This window comes from Crocodylus siamensis, chromosome 2 (genome assembly GCF_052110815.1).
Source record: "Crocodylus siamensis isolate JL-2025a chromosome 2, ASM5211081v1, whole genome shotgun sequence".
In the NCBI taxonomy this organism is placed as follows: Eukaryota; Metazoa; Chordata; order Crocodylia; family Crocodylidae; genus Crocodylus; species Crocodylus siamensis.
In genome coordinates this window covers 237,044,233-237,059,181 of record NC_143396.1, presented here as the reverse complement: position 1 = coordinate 237,059,181, position 14,949 = coordinate 237,044,233, and the positions used below count along the sequence as shown (strand labels likewise).

The 14,949-nt window shown below is 43.5% G+C and overlaps 1 protein-coding gene across 4 annotated transcripts in view; it reads left to right on the top strand.

Moving 5' to 3' along the window:
- Positions 1 to 14,949, top strand: part of SCG5 (secretogranin V) — a 74,545-nt gene that overhangs the window by 41,337 nt on the left and 18,259 nt on the right. For all 4 annotated transcript variants that reach the window (XM_090033503.1, XM_090033502.1, XM_090033501.1 and 1 more), the window contains exons 4-5: positions 2,900 to 3,012; positions 9,008 to 9,058. In XM_090033503.1, the coding sequence (XP_089889629.1) occupies positions 2,900 to 3,012; positions 9,008 to 9,058 (164 nt within the window). The remainder of the gene's footprint in view (positions 1 to 2,899; positions 3,013 to 9,007; positions 9,059 to 14,949) is intronic.

Genomic DNA, 14,949 nt, shown 5'->3' with positions numbered 1-14,949 from the left:
GGGAGACAATGCAAAACTTTATTGTAGAAGTGCACCGATACACTGGTGCGTATCGTATTGGCACTAATAAAAGGAAAATTGACATTATCAGCAATTGGCTTTTTTGGGTTGATGTGGCAGATAATGTCACCAGTAAATGCCACATGCATTCATGCAGCCACAGCATGCATGAAGCAAGTCCTACAGCTTGGAGAGAGCAGCATCTGGCTGGTAAGTCTATTGTGGGGAAAGGGGCAGGGGGAGGAAAGGGGCATGGGGGGAAGGTGGAGGTCCCTGCAATGAGGGAGGGAGTGGGGCTAGGGCTGGGGCAGGTGCTGCAGGGTGGGGCATGGGATGGAGCCATGAGAGGCTCATCTGGGGGGCACAGGGACTGGGGGTGGATCCTGCTACTATGTATATCCTTGGGGGACTCACAGGGGTCTTCTGCCCCCTGGATCTGTGCATGGTGTGAGGGCAGGCTGCTGCTGTGGTCCGAAGTGGGGGTCAGCACTGGGTTCTTCCTGTTGGCAGGGGGCCTGGGCCGGGGCTGCACTCGGTGCAGGGGGAGAAGGGGCTACAGGGGTGGGGGGCCTACAGCAAATTCTGGAGTGGCCACAGCTCACCCTGTAGCCCCCCCCACTCCAGTGCCACTGCGAGCTGCCTGGAGCACAGCCCTGGCCCAGCCCCCCTGTGGCTGGGAAGAGCCTGGTACTGGTCCTGGCTCCAGCCCACAGCAGCAGTTCACCCTCAGCCTGTGCACAGATCCAGGGGGCACACACCCCCCATGGCTCCCCCGGGTGGGATCCACCCCCCCTTTTGACACCCCCTGGATGAGCCATTGTGACTCCATCCCACATCCTGCCTTGGCTAGCCCTCTTCCTTCCCACCGTGGATCTCACCTACCGCTCCCTGGGCCTGCCAACCCAGGCCCAACAGACCAGCTCGTCCCTCCCCACTCCACACTGATTTACTTAGATTTTGTTTCCAATGTGGCTCCCAGCATGTCACTCCACAATCAGTGTCTTATCCAATTGTCAAGATAGCTATCTAGATTCAGTATCTCTGCCACAAAACTTACAACCCTAATTACAATGATCATACAGCTCTATCTTACTACAAGTCTTAGCTGACCCCTCTAAAAAGGGTCACTCTATATCAACAAAGTCCCTGATCGGTCAGGTTACTGTCCTCGAATTCCAGTTCCTGGGCTCCAGTCAGCAATTGCTGGCATTGGACCTGGTCCCAGTTCCTGAGTCAGAGTCCTGAGCCCCACGCTGGGTGTCAATTGTTTGGTTTGGATTTAGGACCCAGATGCCTTGTTTGGGGGGGGGTTGGGGGGAACCGCCCTCAGACCAAACACAACATTTCCATTTGAGAAAGGGCAAATTTATTGATACACAGTGATAATAGAAAAGAAACAATATAAACAATCAAGCAGTTCTAGGGATGTCATTGGAGTCAAGGTACATCTGGCCTTGACAGGAGGACAAGGTACTCCTGCTTGCAAACAATAACTTCGATATAGTGGGGCTAATGGAAACCTGGTGGGACCCTACCCATGACTGGGCAGTACACATTGAGGGGTATAAGTTGTACAGACAGGAGAGAGTAGGGAGGAAGGGGGTGGGTGGAGTTGCCCTCTATGTTAAGGAGCATTATATATCTACGTTAATCAAAATGGGATCAGAGGAGGAGAATGTTGAGGTACTGTGTGGTAGGATACATGGAGGTTGGGGAGAAAGGGACTTGATGGTGGGGGTCTGCTACAGACCGCCACATCAAGTGGAGGAGCTAGACTTGTAATTCTCAGGCCATACAGTCCAGGGACATGGTTGTCATGGGGGACCTAAACTACCGTGACATCTGCTGGGGGGGAGTGGTCAGCCAAATCCAACTGTTTACGTAGGTTCTTAACTGGTATACAGGACCTTCACATAATACAGGAGGTATATGGTCCCACTAGAGGGAATGCTTTACTGTGCTTGGTGTTGGCTATGGGGAATGACCTGCTAGGGGAACTACAGATTTGTGTCCACTTTCGGAACAGTGACCATCAATCAATCGAATTCACCCATATGGTGCAGGGTGGAAAAGAACGAGTTCCACAGCCAGTGCTGGAGGAGGGAGTGGGTGAATTGGAGCCCTCTCCACCTGGGAAGGGCTCTTATACATCCACCCCACCCTCCAGCAGTGGATGAAAAAACCCCAGACTAAACTCCCTCCACTCTCTTTCCCCCCTCCCATTCTGAAAACATCTCCAAGCCTGGGAGGCAGCGCAGACAGAAGTTACAAAAGATGCTGTGTTTTGAAATGTCTTTATCTGACCTCTCATGCAATGAGGGGTCAGATTTTCACCCTATCGGCCATTTTATAAGCTGTCTGCAACCAGGCACTTGTGTTTGGTTATGGCTATAGCCCACTTTCTGTGGCTGGATCAGGTGAAAGTTGTCACTTTTGTCTGTGCTAGTATCTGTTTAGTAAGGCAGAGATTTTACCTGCACCAGTAGAGTCAGTCTTCTGTCAGTTTCAAGATTGCTGAAGTTTCTGCAGTAGATCTAATTTGTTTACTACAGTGCAAGCTAATGAACTGCAAACAAATAACACTTTTTTTAAAATAAATATATGGTGAATTGTCCCCAGAGTGGAAGAACAGTGTGTTTTACCAACCACCTTAGTGCCCTCAGAGTGAGAAAGGTTAAAAAATAAATGGATAGTATGTGCAAGCTTCCAAAGGGTTGTATTTTATGAGATTTTTTAAAAATACCCTGGCAGAGTCTTTCCAAAGAAAAACAATGCAGTATTTTTCTCTTTAAAAGCTTTTATTGCCTAATTTGTTTAAGAAATTTGCCACAAAATATGAATGGGCTCTTAAAACACTGCAATTTTTTTATCAGTTAATGCTTTCAAAATACTTTTGCAGTTGATGATGGATGTCTAGAAAACACACCAGACACAGCAGAGTTCAGTAGGGAATACCAGCTGCACCAACACCTTTTTGATCCAGAGCACGACTACCCCAGTGTGGGCAAATGGGTGAGTAAATCAGACTTTATTTTTCTTAAGTATTGAAATAAGTGGTGGGTAGGTCAAAGCTGTAAGAAGACCTCCTAGAAAAAAGGCTCACATAAGAGGAAGTATTTTTTTTAAAGAGAAGAACCTGCTTCGGTTTAAAAGCAAAATAGAATCAATGGCCAAAAAAGATGGAAAAATATTATTTATAGGCAAATGAAACTGAGAGAAAATGGGAATTCATATGATGATAATGTATGTGATAAATCCAGTAATTTCACATGGATTCTATTCAAACTGCAGTTTATGCAGCAGTCTATTATATTCATACATTTATAATATAGTTTGATATAAAATCATTACATAATATGCTGTATATTATAATATATACAGCATCTGTAATATTAAGATGTAGTATCTATTTAGCACAGAATTTCCAATGTTAAAATTGTTTAGGTGTTCCTCTCGGTGTTGTAAGGTATAACTTGACTTAGACTCTGTAAGGCTCTGTAAGTGTCTAACTCAGTTTTGTAGGTTATAGCCATATTGGTCTAAGGACATAGGCAGACAAGGCTCTTTAGGTGAATCTGATATCTTTTATTAGACCAACTTAAGTTGGCTCCCTGACTTAAGTTGGTCTAACAAAAGATATCAGATTCATCCAAAGAACCTTATCTGCTTAACTCAGTTTTGCTCATGCCAAATACTTCCTCTCAGAGAGTACATCTACACATGCAATTAATTTGCAGCAATAAACTCCAGCACATATCACACTGGAATGTATTGCTCCTGGGTGTGCCACTTGAATACATGCCCGAAACCATAGCATGTTGAGCTGGGTGAGTGCAGTCCCAGCTGCCAAGGAGCCTGAGGGCCAGCCTGCCAGTCCAGAGCTGCTCCGACCTGGCTCAGTGTGCTCTGGAAGGGCTGGCTGCAGCATGAGGATGCTCCAGTGCAGGTTAGCTAGCAGGCAGCCCTTGCTCTGAAGCACCTTCATGTCCCAGCCAGCGGGATCAGCATCTACACAGGCATTTCTGTGCATGAAAAAAACTGTGCCACAGGATAGTTCTTGTATTTACAAGTACTAACCTGCTGTGCAGTTTAGTAATTTCCTGCAGCCTAATAGGGCCACATGTGTGGACACTGAGATGTTTACTGCAGAGCTAATTAGGTAACTCCGCAGTAAATGTCTCATGTAGACATGCCCAGTGTGACTAATATGCAGAAATATTTTAGGGCTTACTTGTGGAGAAAGGAGTTAATCAATATGTGCAATACCTGGACTGTCAAGTACCATAAGGTTTAATATTAACTTTAATTGGATAAGGATCAGGCCTTAAGTGGATTCAATCATCCCCTAGTCAAGCTTCCATCATTTCATTCCTTTCACTTGAATGAAAACAAAATAAACCCACAGTAAAATGGGCTTATATTAAAATTTATTTTTAAGCCCAGTTTTACATGTTCTGTTCAACAAATATAGCCAGACCTAACAAATTCTTGCTCTGTTTATACAAGGACTCCAGTGACTGGAGTTGGTCCATGGAGAGTAAATCTTTAAAAGTCAGGTTACATAAGTTTTGTGATATGTTTATAATGCTGGCTGTACTGATGACTGTATTAATCTCATGCTTCATGACTTGCCCTGGAATCTTCAGGGGTCACCATCATACGTTTCCCCCTCTGAATGCATTATCTGGCTACTTACTAGGTGCAGTGGACATTGGTCATGACTATAAATGGAAGATTGTCTGGGAATGCTGGTGCTCCTAATAGTTATGGGTGCCTGGCTTCTAGGTCTTCCACATTTACTTAAGAGTTAAGCTAATTATCATGTTTTCAGCTGCAAGAGGGAATTTTCTGTCAAATTGACAAGGACCACTGAGGTTTTTTCTTTTACCTCCCTTTTGTAGTATGGGATGTTCCACTTCTTCTTTATGGTCCAGTGGTATGATTTTTGGTTTTTTCCCTTTGTTATTTGGTGTGCTGTGATTTGTGGCTTTGGTGTGTAAGAGTGGATGTTCTTGTCTAAACTTTTGGCAGAGTTAGGTATATTGTTGCCTGCAAATACAAGGGACTAGACTCTGACATGAGAGGTTCCTTCCACTCTTGCATTCTAGTTAGATGCCTGATACCAAATCCATTTTAAAGCATCATTAAAACAACTTGCACTTGTAGAACAAACCATGAAATCCCATAATGCATTGCTGTTACTTTTCAGTTTAGAAAGGCTTACCCTAAACCAGATTTCCTCCAGCGGATATAGATAAATGGATGTGCTTGGCAGCACCTTCTCTTGCTGTGACCATGAGACAATGATTCATTATCTATAATCAATCTTCATGTCTTCCCATATATGAGCCCTAAAATTCTAGATAGAACTAAGCCAGAACTCCTAATATTGGAAATTCTTATTGTACGCTAAGTAATTACCATCAAAGGCTGTAATATTAAAACACCAGATGGTGAACTCCATTATTTATGCCAGATAACTTTGTGGCTTTTTTTTATTATTCAGAAGTAATTTATTTTCATGATGCTACTTTGAAGACTGTAAAAACACTTCTTCAAGTTTTTGGCCTAAAACAGTATTTCAGAACCAGGGCTCATAATATGTTGTCATCAACAATATGCACGTAAGAGATTATAGGTCATCATTAGTGAAGATTGTCAAATACCTTAGTTTGGTCTTTTTTAGTCTATTTTAAAAATGTGTTGCCAGTTACTATTAAGTCAGAGAAAAACTTACCCTGCCTATGTATGAATTAAAACAAAGTGTACACTTCCCAACAGAAATTATATTCAGCAGCATCATTGCCAAGTCCAGATCTTTTTAATTAGAGATGAAACAGCTAGTAATATACATGATCAAATGCAAGGTGGGGGTGGTGGGGAAAGGAGGGAAAGCAACTGGCTCCCTGACAGCCTGCTCAGGGGAAGCTGCCAGGGATACCTGCAGGGTCCGGCTTGCAGCTGCCATCCACCACTGCCACTTGTGGGCGCTGGCGACAGGCCTGCAGTGATGGCAGGGGCTTTTCAGGCAGTGGAGATCAGCAGCTGATGGAGCCTGTAAGGAAGCTGACAGGAATTGCTGCTTAACTCAGGCAGATAGCATGAGGTGTTGTTACAAATTAAGTGTAATTCACAGTTGAATTAGGGAGATAGGCTCCTATCATTATTGATATTGCTTGATTTTAAAAAAAAGCTATTCAGAAAAGCAAAGGAATAGAATGATCTGTGGTATAGTTTAACTAGAGAGCAAAGTTTTTGCTATTTTTTTAGCCTGGTTTTGAAGGCATTTAGAAAATTAAAAACAGATTTTTAAAAATACATGCATACACTTACCAAAATGGCGCTTGCAGTCCTGTGGCAGTTGTACATACACATTGCCTGTTATCCGGTAATTGACTTACACAGCAATTGCAATAACTGAGCATAAATTTTGTGGGCATGTCTTTACACAAGTAATTTCTAAATATCTAAGCAGAAATTATGATCGAGGAAGAGTTATGTTAAACTTTGTAAATACTTTTAAATGTTAGACAATACTTTAGACTGTTCAGTTCAATTGAGTAGTTTTCTGTTTGGTTTAATATATAAAACTTCATGTGTGAAGGCAGCACCACCCACAGATTCTAAACTGAAAAATAAAAAGCCTATCTCAAGATAGGCAGGGTATATTTTGCTATATTTCCTTTTCAGCTCAACTAAATGATTATGCAAGTCCAGAGCACAGAGCTGGGCATCCTTATTAATTTCAATAACCACCAATGTCTAAAAATAATCTCTCTCGCATCTCTCTCTCATTGACAACAAATTATATCATACTCAGCCCCTGGGAGGGCCACATACCTTTGCACTTTTTAAATTATTTGTATAATAAAGTTTTTTTAAAGTCACTCTGCCCCCCCTCAAAAAACCCCCCACACCAAAACAACCTAAGCAAGCAAACAAACAAAAAACAACAAACCCTTTCCCTGGCATTAGCCAGTTTGGCATTTATACATTATACAGTTTGAAGGCTTAAGCCTAAATCTGGTCCCTTGTACTCTGACAAAATAACAGACTTACGTGTAAGAAATGACAAGCAGGAAAGGGGAAATAAATCATTCATCCTCTTAGCTGTAGAGTATGCTGTACCTTTTACTCCAGCCCTGAGGTCCAAAGATCTCCTGTCCATTGTGGGTAGAGGAGAACATGATGGTTGGCCTGACACTCCCTACATCTCTCTCCTAAATCCTATATCTCCTTTCTTTACTCTATACTTCCTAAGATAAGGATTTAAAAGTGGAATATTTGGGTATAAAGGCATCATATCTTTCTCTTCTGAGTTCTCAGTCCTGTGATGCGCTGTATGTGTTCGGATCCAAATCTGAAATGAGAGCTGAGAACGTTTAGCACTTCACAAAAGAATGTAGTGGGTCACAGAATCAGCCCCATTCATAGGGGCACAGATTTGTTGTTACCGCACAAGCATACTCTTAGATCAGGTTTCATAACCCTATCTGCCCTGTGCTATACAATATACATAAATGGTAGTTATGGTCTTAAAACATTCCCAAACAGACTAAACAAAATGTGATCTCATTGAGCAGGAACAGTTCAATCATGAGGAATTTTCCTGCCTGATATGAGTGTTTAGTTTTAGGAGTCATGCAATTCTCTTTTTATTACAGAACTGTTTTTTTTTCCCCTTAATGTAAAGTATAAGGTCAAACAGTGTATGAAGAGAGAGTGCAATGATGATCTGATTCCTACTGGGAATAATTTGTACATCTACATTTTTTTAAAAAAATGCTAAATTAAAGTTTTCCCCACGTGAGTTTGTATAACTGACTATAGCCAAGAATGTATCTTGTTGGCCAGTTTCATCTCCGTTCCTTTGCCTTTTTGGCACATCCCTGATGAAATAGCTGAGGTTGGGCAAGAGATATGCATTGTGAATTTGGGGTTTAATGAACATGAGAAGTACAAAACAGACAGTTTTGGCAGATGTCATTGTAGCACTCTAAAATGTTTGTTTTTCTCCTATTGAGGCTGCACACAGGGTAAAAATGTTTTGTGAATTTGTCTCTCACTAGAATTCCACTTTCTATTTATATGATCAATGTTAGGTCACTTGTTTATAGCTGAATTAATGGCCTTGTTTATACAATGTTTTGCTTTTAAACATGTAGTTCTTCTCTCATTCCACTTTCAGGTTAGGTTTTGGTTTCCTCACAGTAATCACAAATGAAACACAATCTGTTGAGCATGTGTCTGATATTCCAGACCTTATTGGAGTTCACTATGTGTATGAAATACAGCAATATGTGGAAGCACTTATACAAACTGTGGTCACAGAGTCATTCTTTTTTCTCATCATAACTTTCCATTCTGCCAAGACATTTTTTGGCAGTTTTTAAAAGGTTCACTCCATTAAAAATGTTATAGACCAAATGGTTTTTGGAGATTTTATTAGGGGCACTACTTAAACAAAGGAAGGGTTGGGCACTAAAAGAATTTCAGCAGAACTTCTTTGCATAGAACATAGCTGATATCAGGAATAAAATAATCGAAGGCAAGAAACAGAAGTAGTAAGCAGGAAACCAGTTTCTGAAAAGGGTCAGAAAAGCATATATAAAAATACTGCAGAGTTACAATTATAGTCTCAAAAGAAAAGAAATGAGTTACAGTAAACTGGTATCCCACTTCCTTATATATTTTTTAATAAATAGTTTATTTAATGTGTTTCTTCCGCCCCCCCGCAGGCCTTATGACTTCATCACAAATAAAATCATTGTATAACAAAGACTGTCTAAAACTCCTGTTTTTATCATTGATGATGACATTGTTGATCTCTGAAGAATTGAAAAATATTAGCTTCAGTTATCCAAATGTTTCTCTGTGGTTTATCTTTCCAATAACATGACAGCCTCATCTAAACTAGTTTACAAAATGTTCATATACTAATATTTAAATGACCCAATCTTGCTTTAAAGAAAGAATGACCTAATTTGATCCATACTTTTTTTCCTAGAATAATTTATTCTTTGAGAAGATGAAGAGTGGACCAAAAAGAAGAAAAAGGGTAAGTCAGAATACAACTTGGTTTCATTTTATTATATTTTGTGGAGTGGGGTTACAATGCTACAGTCTCTGAAAATCCACTGAGTCTATTTTATTTTTCATAGATTTCATAGATTTCATAGACATTAGGGCTGGAAGGGACCTCGGGAGATCATCGAGTCCAGCCCCCTGCCCAAAGGGCAGGAAGTCAGCTGGGGTCATAGGATCCCAGCAAGATAAGTATCCAATTTACTCTTGAAGGTGTTCAGTGTAGGTGCTTGAACCACCTCCGCTGGCAGACTGTTCCAGACCTTGGGGGCTCGGACAGTAAAGAAATTCTTCCTTATGTCCAGCCTGAAACGGTCTTGCAGGAGTTTGTGACCGTTAGACCTCGTCATCCCTTGGGGCGCTCTGGTGAACAAACGTTCCTGCAGATCCTGGTGGTCACCCCTGATAAACTTATAGGTGGCCATCAGATCACCCCTGAGCCTATGCTTTTCCAGGCTAAGGAGTCCCATGGCTCTCAGCCTATCATCGTAAGATCTGTTTTCCTGACCTCTGATCATGTGCGTCGCTCTCCTCTGGACTCTCTCAAGCTTCTCCACATCCTTTTTGAATTGTGGAGCCCAAAACTGGACGCAGTACTCCAGCTGCAGCCTCACCAAGGCCGAGTACAAGGGGAGAATGATGTCCCGGGATTTGCTCGAGAAGCATCTATGGATGCAAGCCAGCGTTTTGGTTGCTTTACTAGCCGCAGCATCGCATTGGAGGCTCATGTTCATCTTGTGGTCAATGATGACCCCCAAGTCTCTTTCTTCTGTAGTGCTATCCAACGTAGCACTGCCGAGCCTATAAGGGTGCTGCAGGTTTTTCCTCCCAAGGTGGAGAACCTTGCATTTTTCGGTGTTAAACACCATCAGGTTCTCGTCCGCCCATTTGCTGAGCTTGTCCAGGTCAGCCTGGATCACCCGCCTATCTTCTGGCGTGGACGCTTTGCCCTAAAGTTTGGTGTCATCGGCGAACTTGGCCAGTCCACTCCTGACTCCAATGTCCACATCATTAATGAAGATGTTGAACAGGATGGGTCCCAGGACAGAGCCTTGAGGGACCCCACTGGTCACAGGGCACCACGATGAGTGACTGCCATCAATTACAACCCTCTGGGTCCGACCACGGAGCCAGTTTCCCAGCCAGCGGATCGTGGAGGAGCCAAGGCCACAACTGGCCAGTTTGGCCAAGAGGTGATCATGGGATACCAGATCAAAAACCTTTTTGAAGTCAAGATATATGACATCAATCTCTTCTCCCTTGTCCAGGTGATAGGTCACCTGGTCATAGAAGGAAATGAGATTGGTCAAACAAGACCTACCCGCAACAAACACGTGCTGGCTATCCCTTAGAATGTTAGCCTGGGCCAGTCCCTCAAGGATGGCCTCCTTAATAAACTTTTCTAAGATCTTCCCCAGGATAGAAGTCAGGCTAATGGGCCTGTAGTTAGCCGGATCCACTCTCCTCCCTTTCTTGAAGATTGGCACCACATTGGCCTTCTTCCAGTCTTTGGGCACTACACCAGAGCGCCAGGAGTTTTCAAAGATCTGTGCCAGGGGCTGGGCTATGACGCTCGCCAGCTCCTTGAGTACCCTGGGGTGCAGATTGTCAGGGCCGGCTGACTTGAAGGTATCCAGCTTCTCAAGGTGTTCCTTCACGAGGTCAGCATTTATGGAGGGTAGGGGATCCCCATCACCCGGATCTCCCTGTCCCATAGCAGGCATGGGCGTCCCATGGGACTGATGAAAGACTGACACAAAGTACCTATTTAATAGGTTGGCTTTTTCCTGGGCATCAGTTGTCAGTTGCCCCATCTGGTTTAGCAGGGGTCCAACATTGCCGTTGCTTTTCCTCCGGCTCCCCACATATCTGAAAAAGGACTTTTTGTTGTGCTTGATGCTTGAAGCTAGTTGGAGTTCAGTTGCAGCCTTGGCTTTCCTGGTTTGCTCCCTGCAGGACCGGACCAGCGCAGAATAATTCTCCTTGGAGGTGAATCCCGTCCTCCATCCTTTGTAGGCTTTCCTTTTTAGCCGCAGGAGGTCTGCTAGGTCCCTAGAGAGCCAGGGGGGCTGCTGTGCATTCTTGCTGCCTTTCCTCCATGTTGGAATAGATTTAGCTTGTGCATTGAGGATCGCTTTCTTGAGAAGCAACCACTCTTCTTGAACTCCCATCTCCCTGGGGTCATGGTCCCTGAGGGCCTGACCGACAAGCCTCCTGAGCTTGTCAAAGTCGGCTTTTCTGAAGTCAAGGACTTCCGTGTTGCTGACTGACTTGCCAGCTTTACGGCGGATCGTGAAGGTGATCAGCTCGTGGTTGCTGTCACCCAGCTTCCCATCGATCACTAGGTCGCCGATTAGGTCGTCCCCCATAGCCAGTACCAGGTCGAGCAGCGCTTTGCCTCTCATTGGCCCATAGACTTCTTGAGTCAGGTAGAGGTCATCCACGCATGAGAGAAAGCTTTGCGACTGCTCGGATTTCGCTGAGTGATCTTCCCACGAGATGTCCGGGTAATTGAAGTCACCCATGACAACCAAGGTCCTGGAGCAAGCGGCCTCAGTCAGTTCCCGGGTGAACTCCTGGTCAAGCTCAGGACTTTGAGTGGGAGGTCTGTAGTAGATTCCCACTGTTGTGTCCCCTGTGCCGTTTTCCCCATGAATTTTTACCCAGAGGGTCTATAGCTGTCCATGCCGGTCACCAACATCAGCTTGCAGGGACATGTAGCTTTCCTTCACATAGAGAGCTACACCCCTGCCCCTTTTGTCAACACGATCCCTCCTGTACAGGGTATAGCCCTCTATACCCGTGGTCCAGTCATGGGTGGAGTCCCACCAGGTCTCCGTTATCCCAATGATGTCATAATTCTTTGCACTGAGCAGGAGGACGAGCTCGTCCTGCTTGTTACCCAGGCTCCTGGCATTAGTGTACAGGCAGGCAGGTGTGCCCTTAGGGGCTCTTGCCTTGCCCACAGATTGTGCCAGGGCTGGGGCAGGGGTGGGGTCCCTTAAGTGCCTTGGTCTGCTGGCTTTGCAAGGGTCGCTCAGCAGGCCAGCAGTGGCAGTAGTCCCCCCATCCCCCAGTGGGCTTAGTTTAAAGCCCGGTGGAGCAGGTCAGCCAGCCTGGCTGAGAAGAGCCTCCTCCCCAGGGAGGAGGCTCCGCTGTAAAGCTGGCAAGTCAGTCAGCAACACAGAAGTCCTTGACTTCAGAAAAGCCGACTTTGACAAGTTCAGGAGGCTTGTCGGTCAGGCCCTCAGGGACCGTGACCCCAGGGAGATGGGAGTTCAAGAAGAGTGGTTGCTTCTCAAGGAAGCGATCCTCAATGCACAAGCTAAATCTATTCCAACACGGAGGGAAGGCAGCAAGAATGCACAGCAGCCCTCCTGGCTCTCTAGGGACCTAGATGGGAAGCTGGGTGACAGCGACCTATTTTATTTTATTTTATTTTATTTTATTTTATTTTATTGCATATTGGTATATTACATGCAGAAGATGTGTTCAGGTGAAAAGCTTTAATATAAAATATAGCAATGTTAAGAGCCTTCATATTAACTTTTTTACTTTTTTGGAAATTATTTTTAATAACCAAGATAATTTCTTTCAAATTGAAGTTTTAAACATTTCTTCCCTTGAACAGATATGAGGTCAATCCAGTGCTAATGCTAGATCCCCATGGTTCAGATTCTGCCTTTTAACTACATGTCCCAGTTCTAGTGATATCAGTGAACTTACTCCAGATTTACTGCAGTGTAAGAAGAGAACCAAGCTCATGGTTCTAGGTCTGGTTGTTTCACATACACAGATGGATAGGTATGCTTTCCGATGATGACCTTTTAAAGAGATGTACAGTCATCATGTAGGATTTTTACACCCTCTATCTTGCTAAACTCTCACTGCTTTCACTGCTTCTATCCTTGTCACAGTCTCTGTTGTTAGATTTTGAATTTAGTGCAAAAAGAAAATAGGGCTTTACAATTAAAGTGTGTGTCTACACTGAAAAGTTATTTCATAAACTATGACATCAAGGAGCTACAGGTTTACTGTAAACTGAACAGACTTGGTATGGAATAAGTGAAACACAAATGAAGATTGTTTTTCTAACTTCTTACCCTGCAGTCTCTGCCAAGAAGTGAGGAGACAAGTTGAGTTTTTCCTAGTCATACATTGCCAGCAATAAACATACTGCAATCAGAATTTAGTACTCAGTCCTAATGATTATTACAGGGTCCAGAATAGGATCCACCTCCTTCTATATTTGTGTTGGTTTTGCTGTGCTAATAGAAAAGAAAATAAAGTACCAACTTAAATCAGTACAGTAAGCAGATGTGACTTTGGGAGCAGGTATATGGAATTTTTTTAAATGAAGTAGGACAGCACTTTAAGTTCATATGAGTGAAATAGTTACTTAAGAAAGAAAAGAAAAGAAAGCTTTGCACTGTCTCATTTGCTCAATATATATATATATATGAACAGGGAGGAGCAGGTGCTTTACTGGCTCAAGTAGTAATCTGGGACTTGGATGACTAGTTTCCATTTGCCTGCCTTGCATCAGATTGGTTGTGAGACCTCAGATAAAGCATTTGGGGCTAGAGCTGAAAAGAGTAGGTCATGGTAGCACCATGCAAAGATGCTGTGTATGTGTTAACTCAAGAACTGGAAGCAGCATAGCCACACAAGTGTCCTCTAGAAATGTCAATACTGGAATATTTTTTGGGACCACAAAAACAGAAAGCAAATAAAGAAAGGTTTGTCATTTCTTTCTAGAAAAAAGAAACATTTGTGGGCATTCCTCTGGCAAGAGGTAGGGTCCTGGGTCTAGTCCTTGTTTCCAGGACTGTTTGTGTTTTACTCCCGTGACTCTTTAATCAAAATGCACAAACAGTCTCTGAAGCAGGTACCATAATCCAGACCTCCAGACCTCCAACCCTGGAACTACACATTCCCTTTCGCTTGGAGAGGGAGATGTGGATTTGAAACCCTACAGATGGAGGAAGGCTTGAGTCTCCCACTTCCTATGATAGTGCTCCAGACATTAGATTGTTGTCCTAAAGATGGGTGCCAACCCTCTTTTTTGCCTGTGAATCCCAGGCCTACTCTAGAAAATGTGGAGTCCCCAATTCTGTTGTCTTACAACAGCCACCGTCACCAAACCCACCATGAGAAATCATCTTACTGGTCTTTGGCCTTCCAAGCAAGTGTGTTGCAGGATAAAAGGGAAGAGAACTAAGAAATGAGGGTGGGGAGGAAAAGGGGAGCATTATCTTCAATGTAGCATGCATTTTTCTCTATTCACTGTGGCTTTTTTATCTGCATACACCATCTTTCAAATACTCACCATCAGCTGTTGTTGCTTCCTCCATTATCAGCATAGGTTCCAAAGAGCTTTAGCGTATGATTGAGTCCTTCCTCTTCATGAAGCACATCATATTTACATATCTGTACCACCTGGAAGAAAACAAGGTACTGCTGTAGTATTAGGCTTCTTTGGATAAAGAATGTAGACAGTAGACAAAATGTGGATCCCTACAGCTAATAGCTGGGAATCCGTGGCTTGTGAAAATTTTGGACACAGAGTGGTAAGACTGAATTGTCCTTAGATAACCAGCAGTGGCTGTAAAACTTTATATATGAAAGGTCCCTTTTCTCAATCCACATGTGAAGCTTGTCCCTGTGCAGCAGATGCAGCAGGAGATGATAGCAACTTTACCTGTTGAGAAGTGAGTGGTGATCACTGTGTGGAATTTGGCCACCCCAGATTGCTTCTGGTCAGTTATGAATCAACTGGACATGAGCAAGCTAAATGTGGCTGTCATGGTTGTGGCTTTGTTGTATTGTGCACAACCTGAGTAAGGCAAAAAGTATAGTGAACAT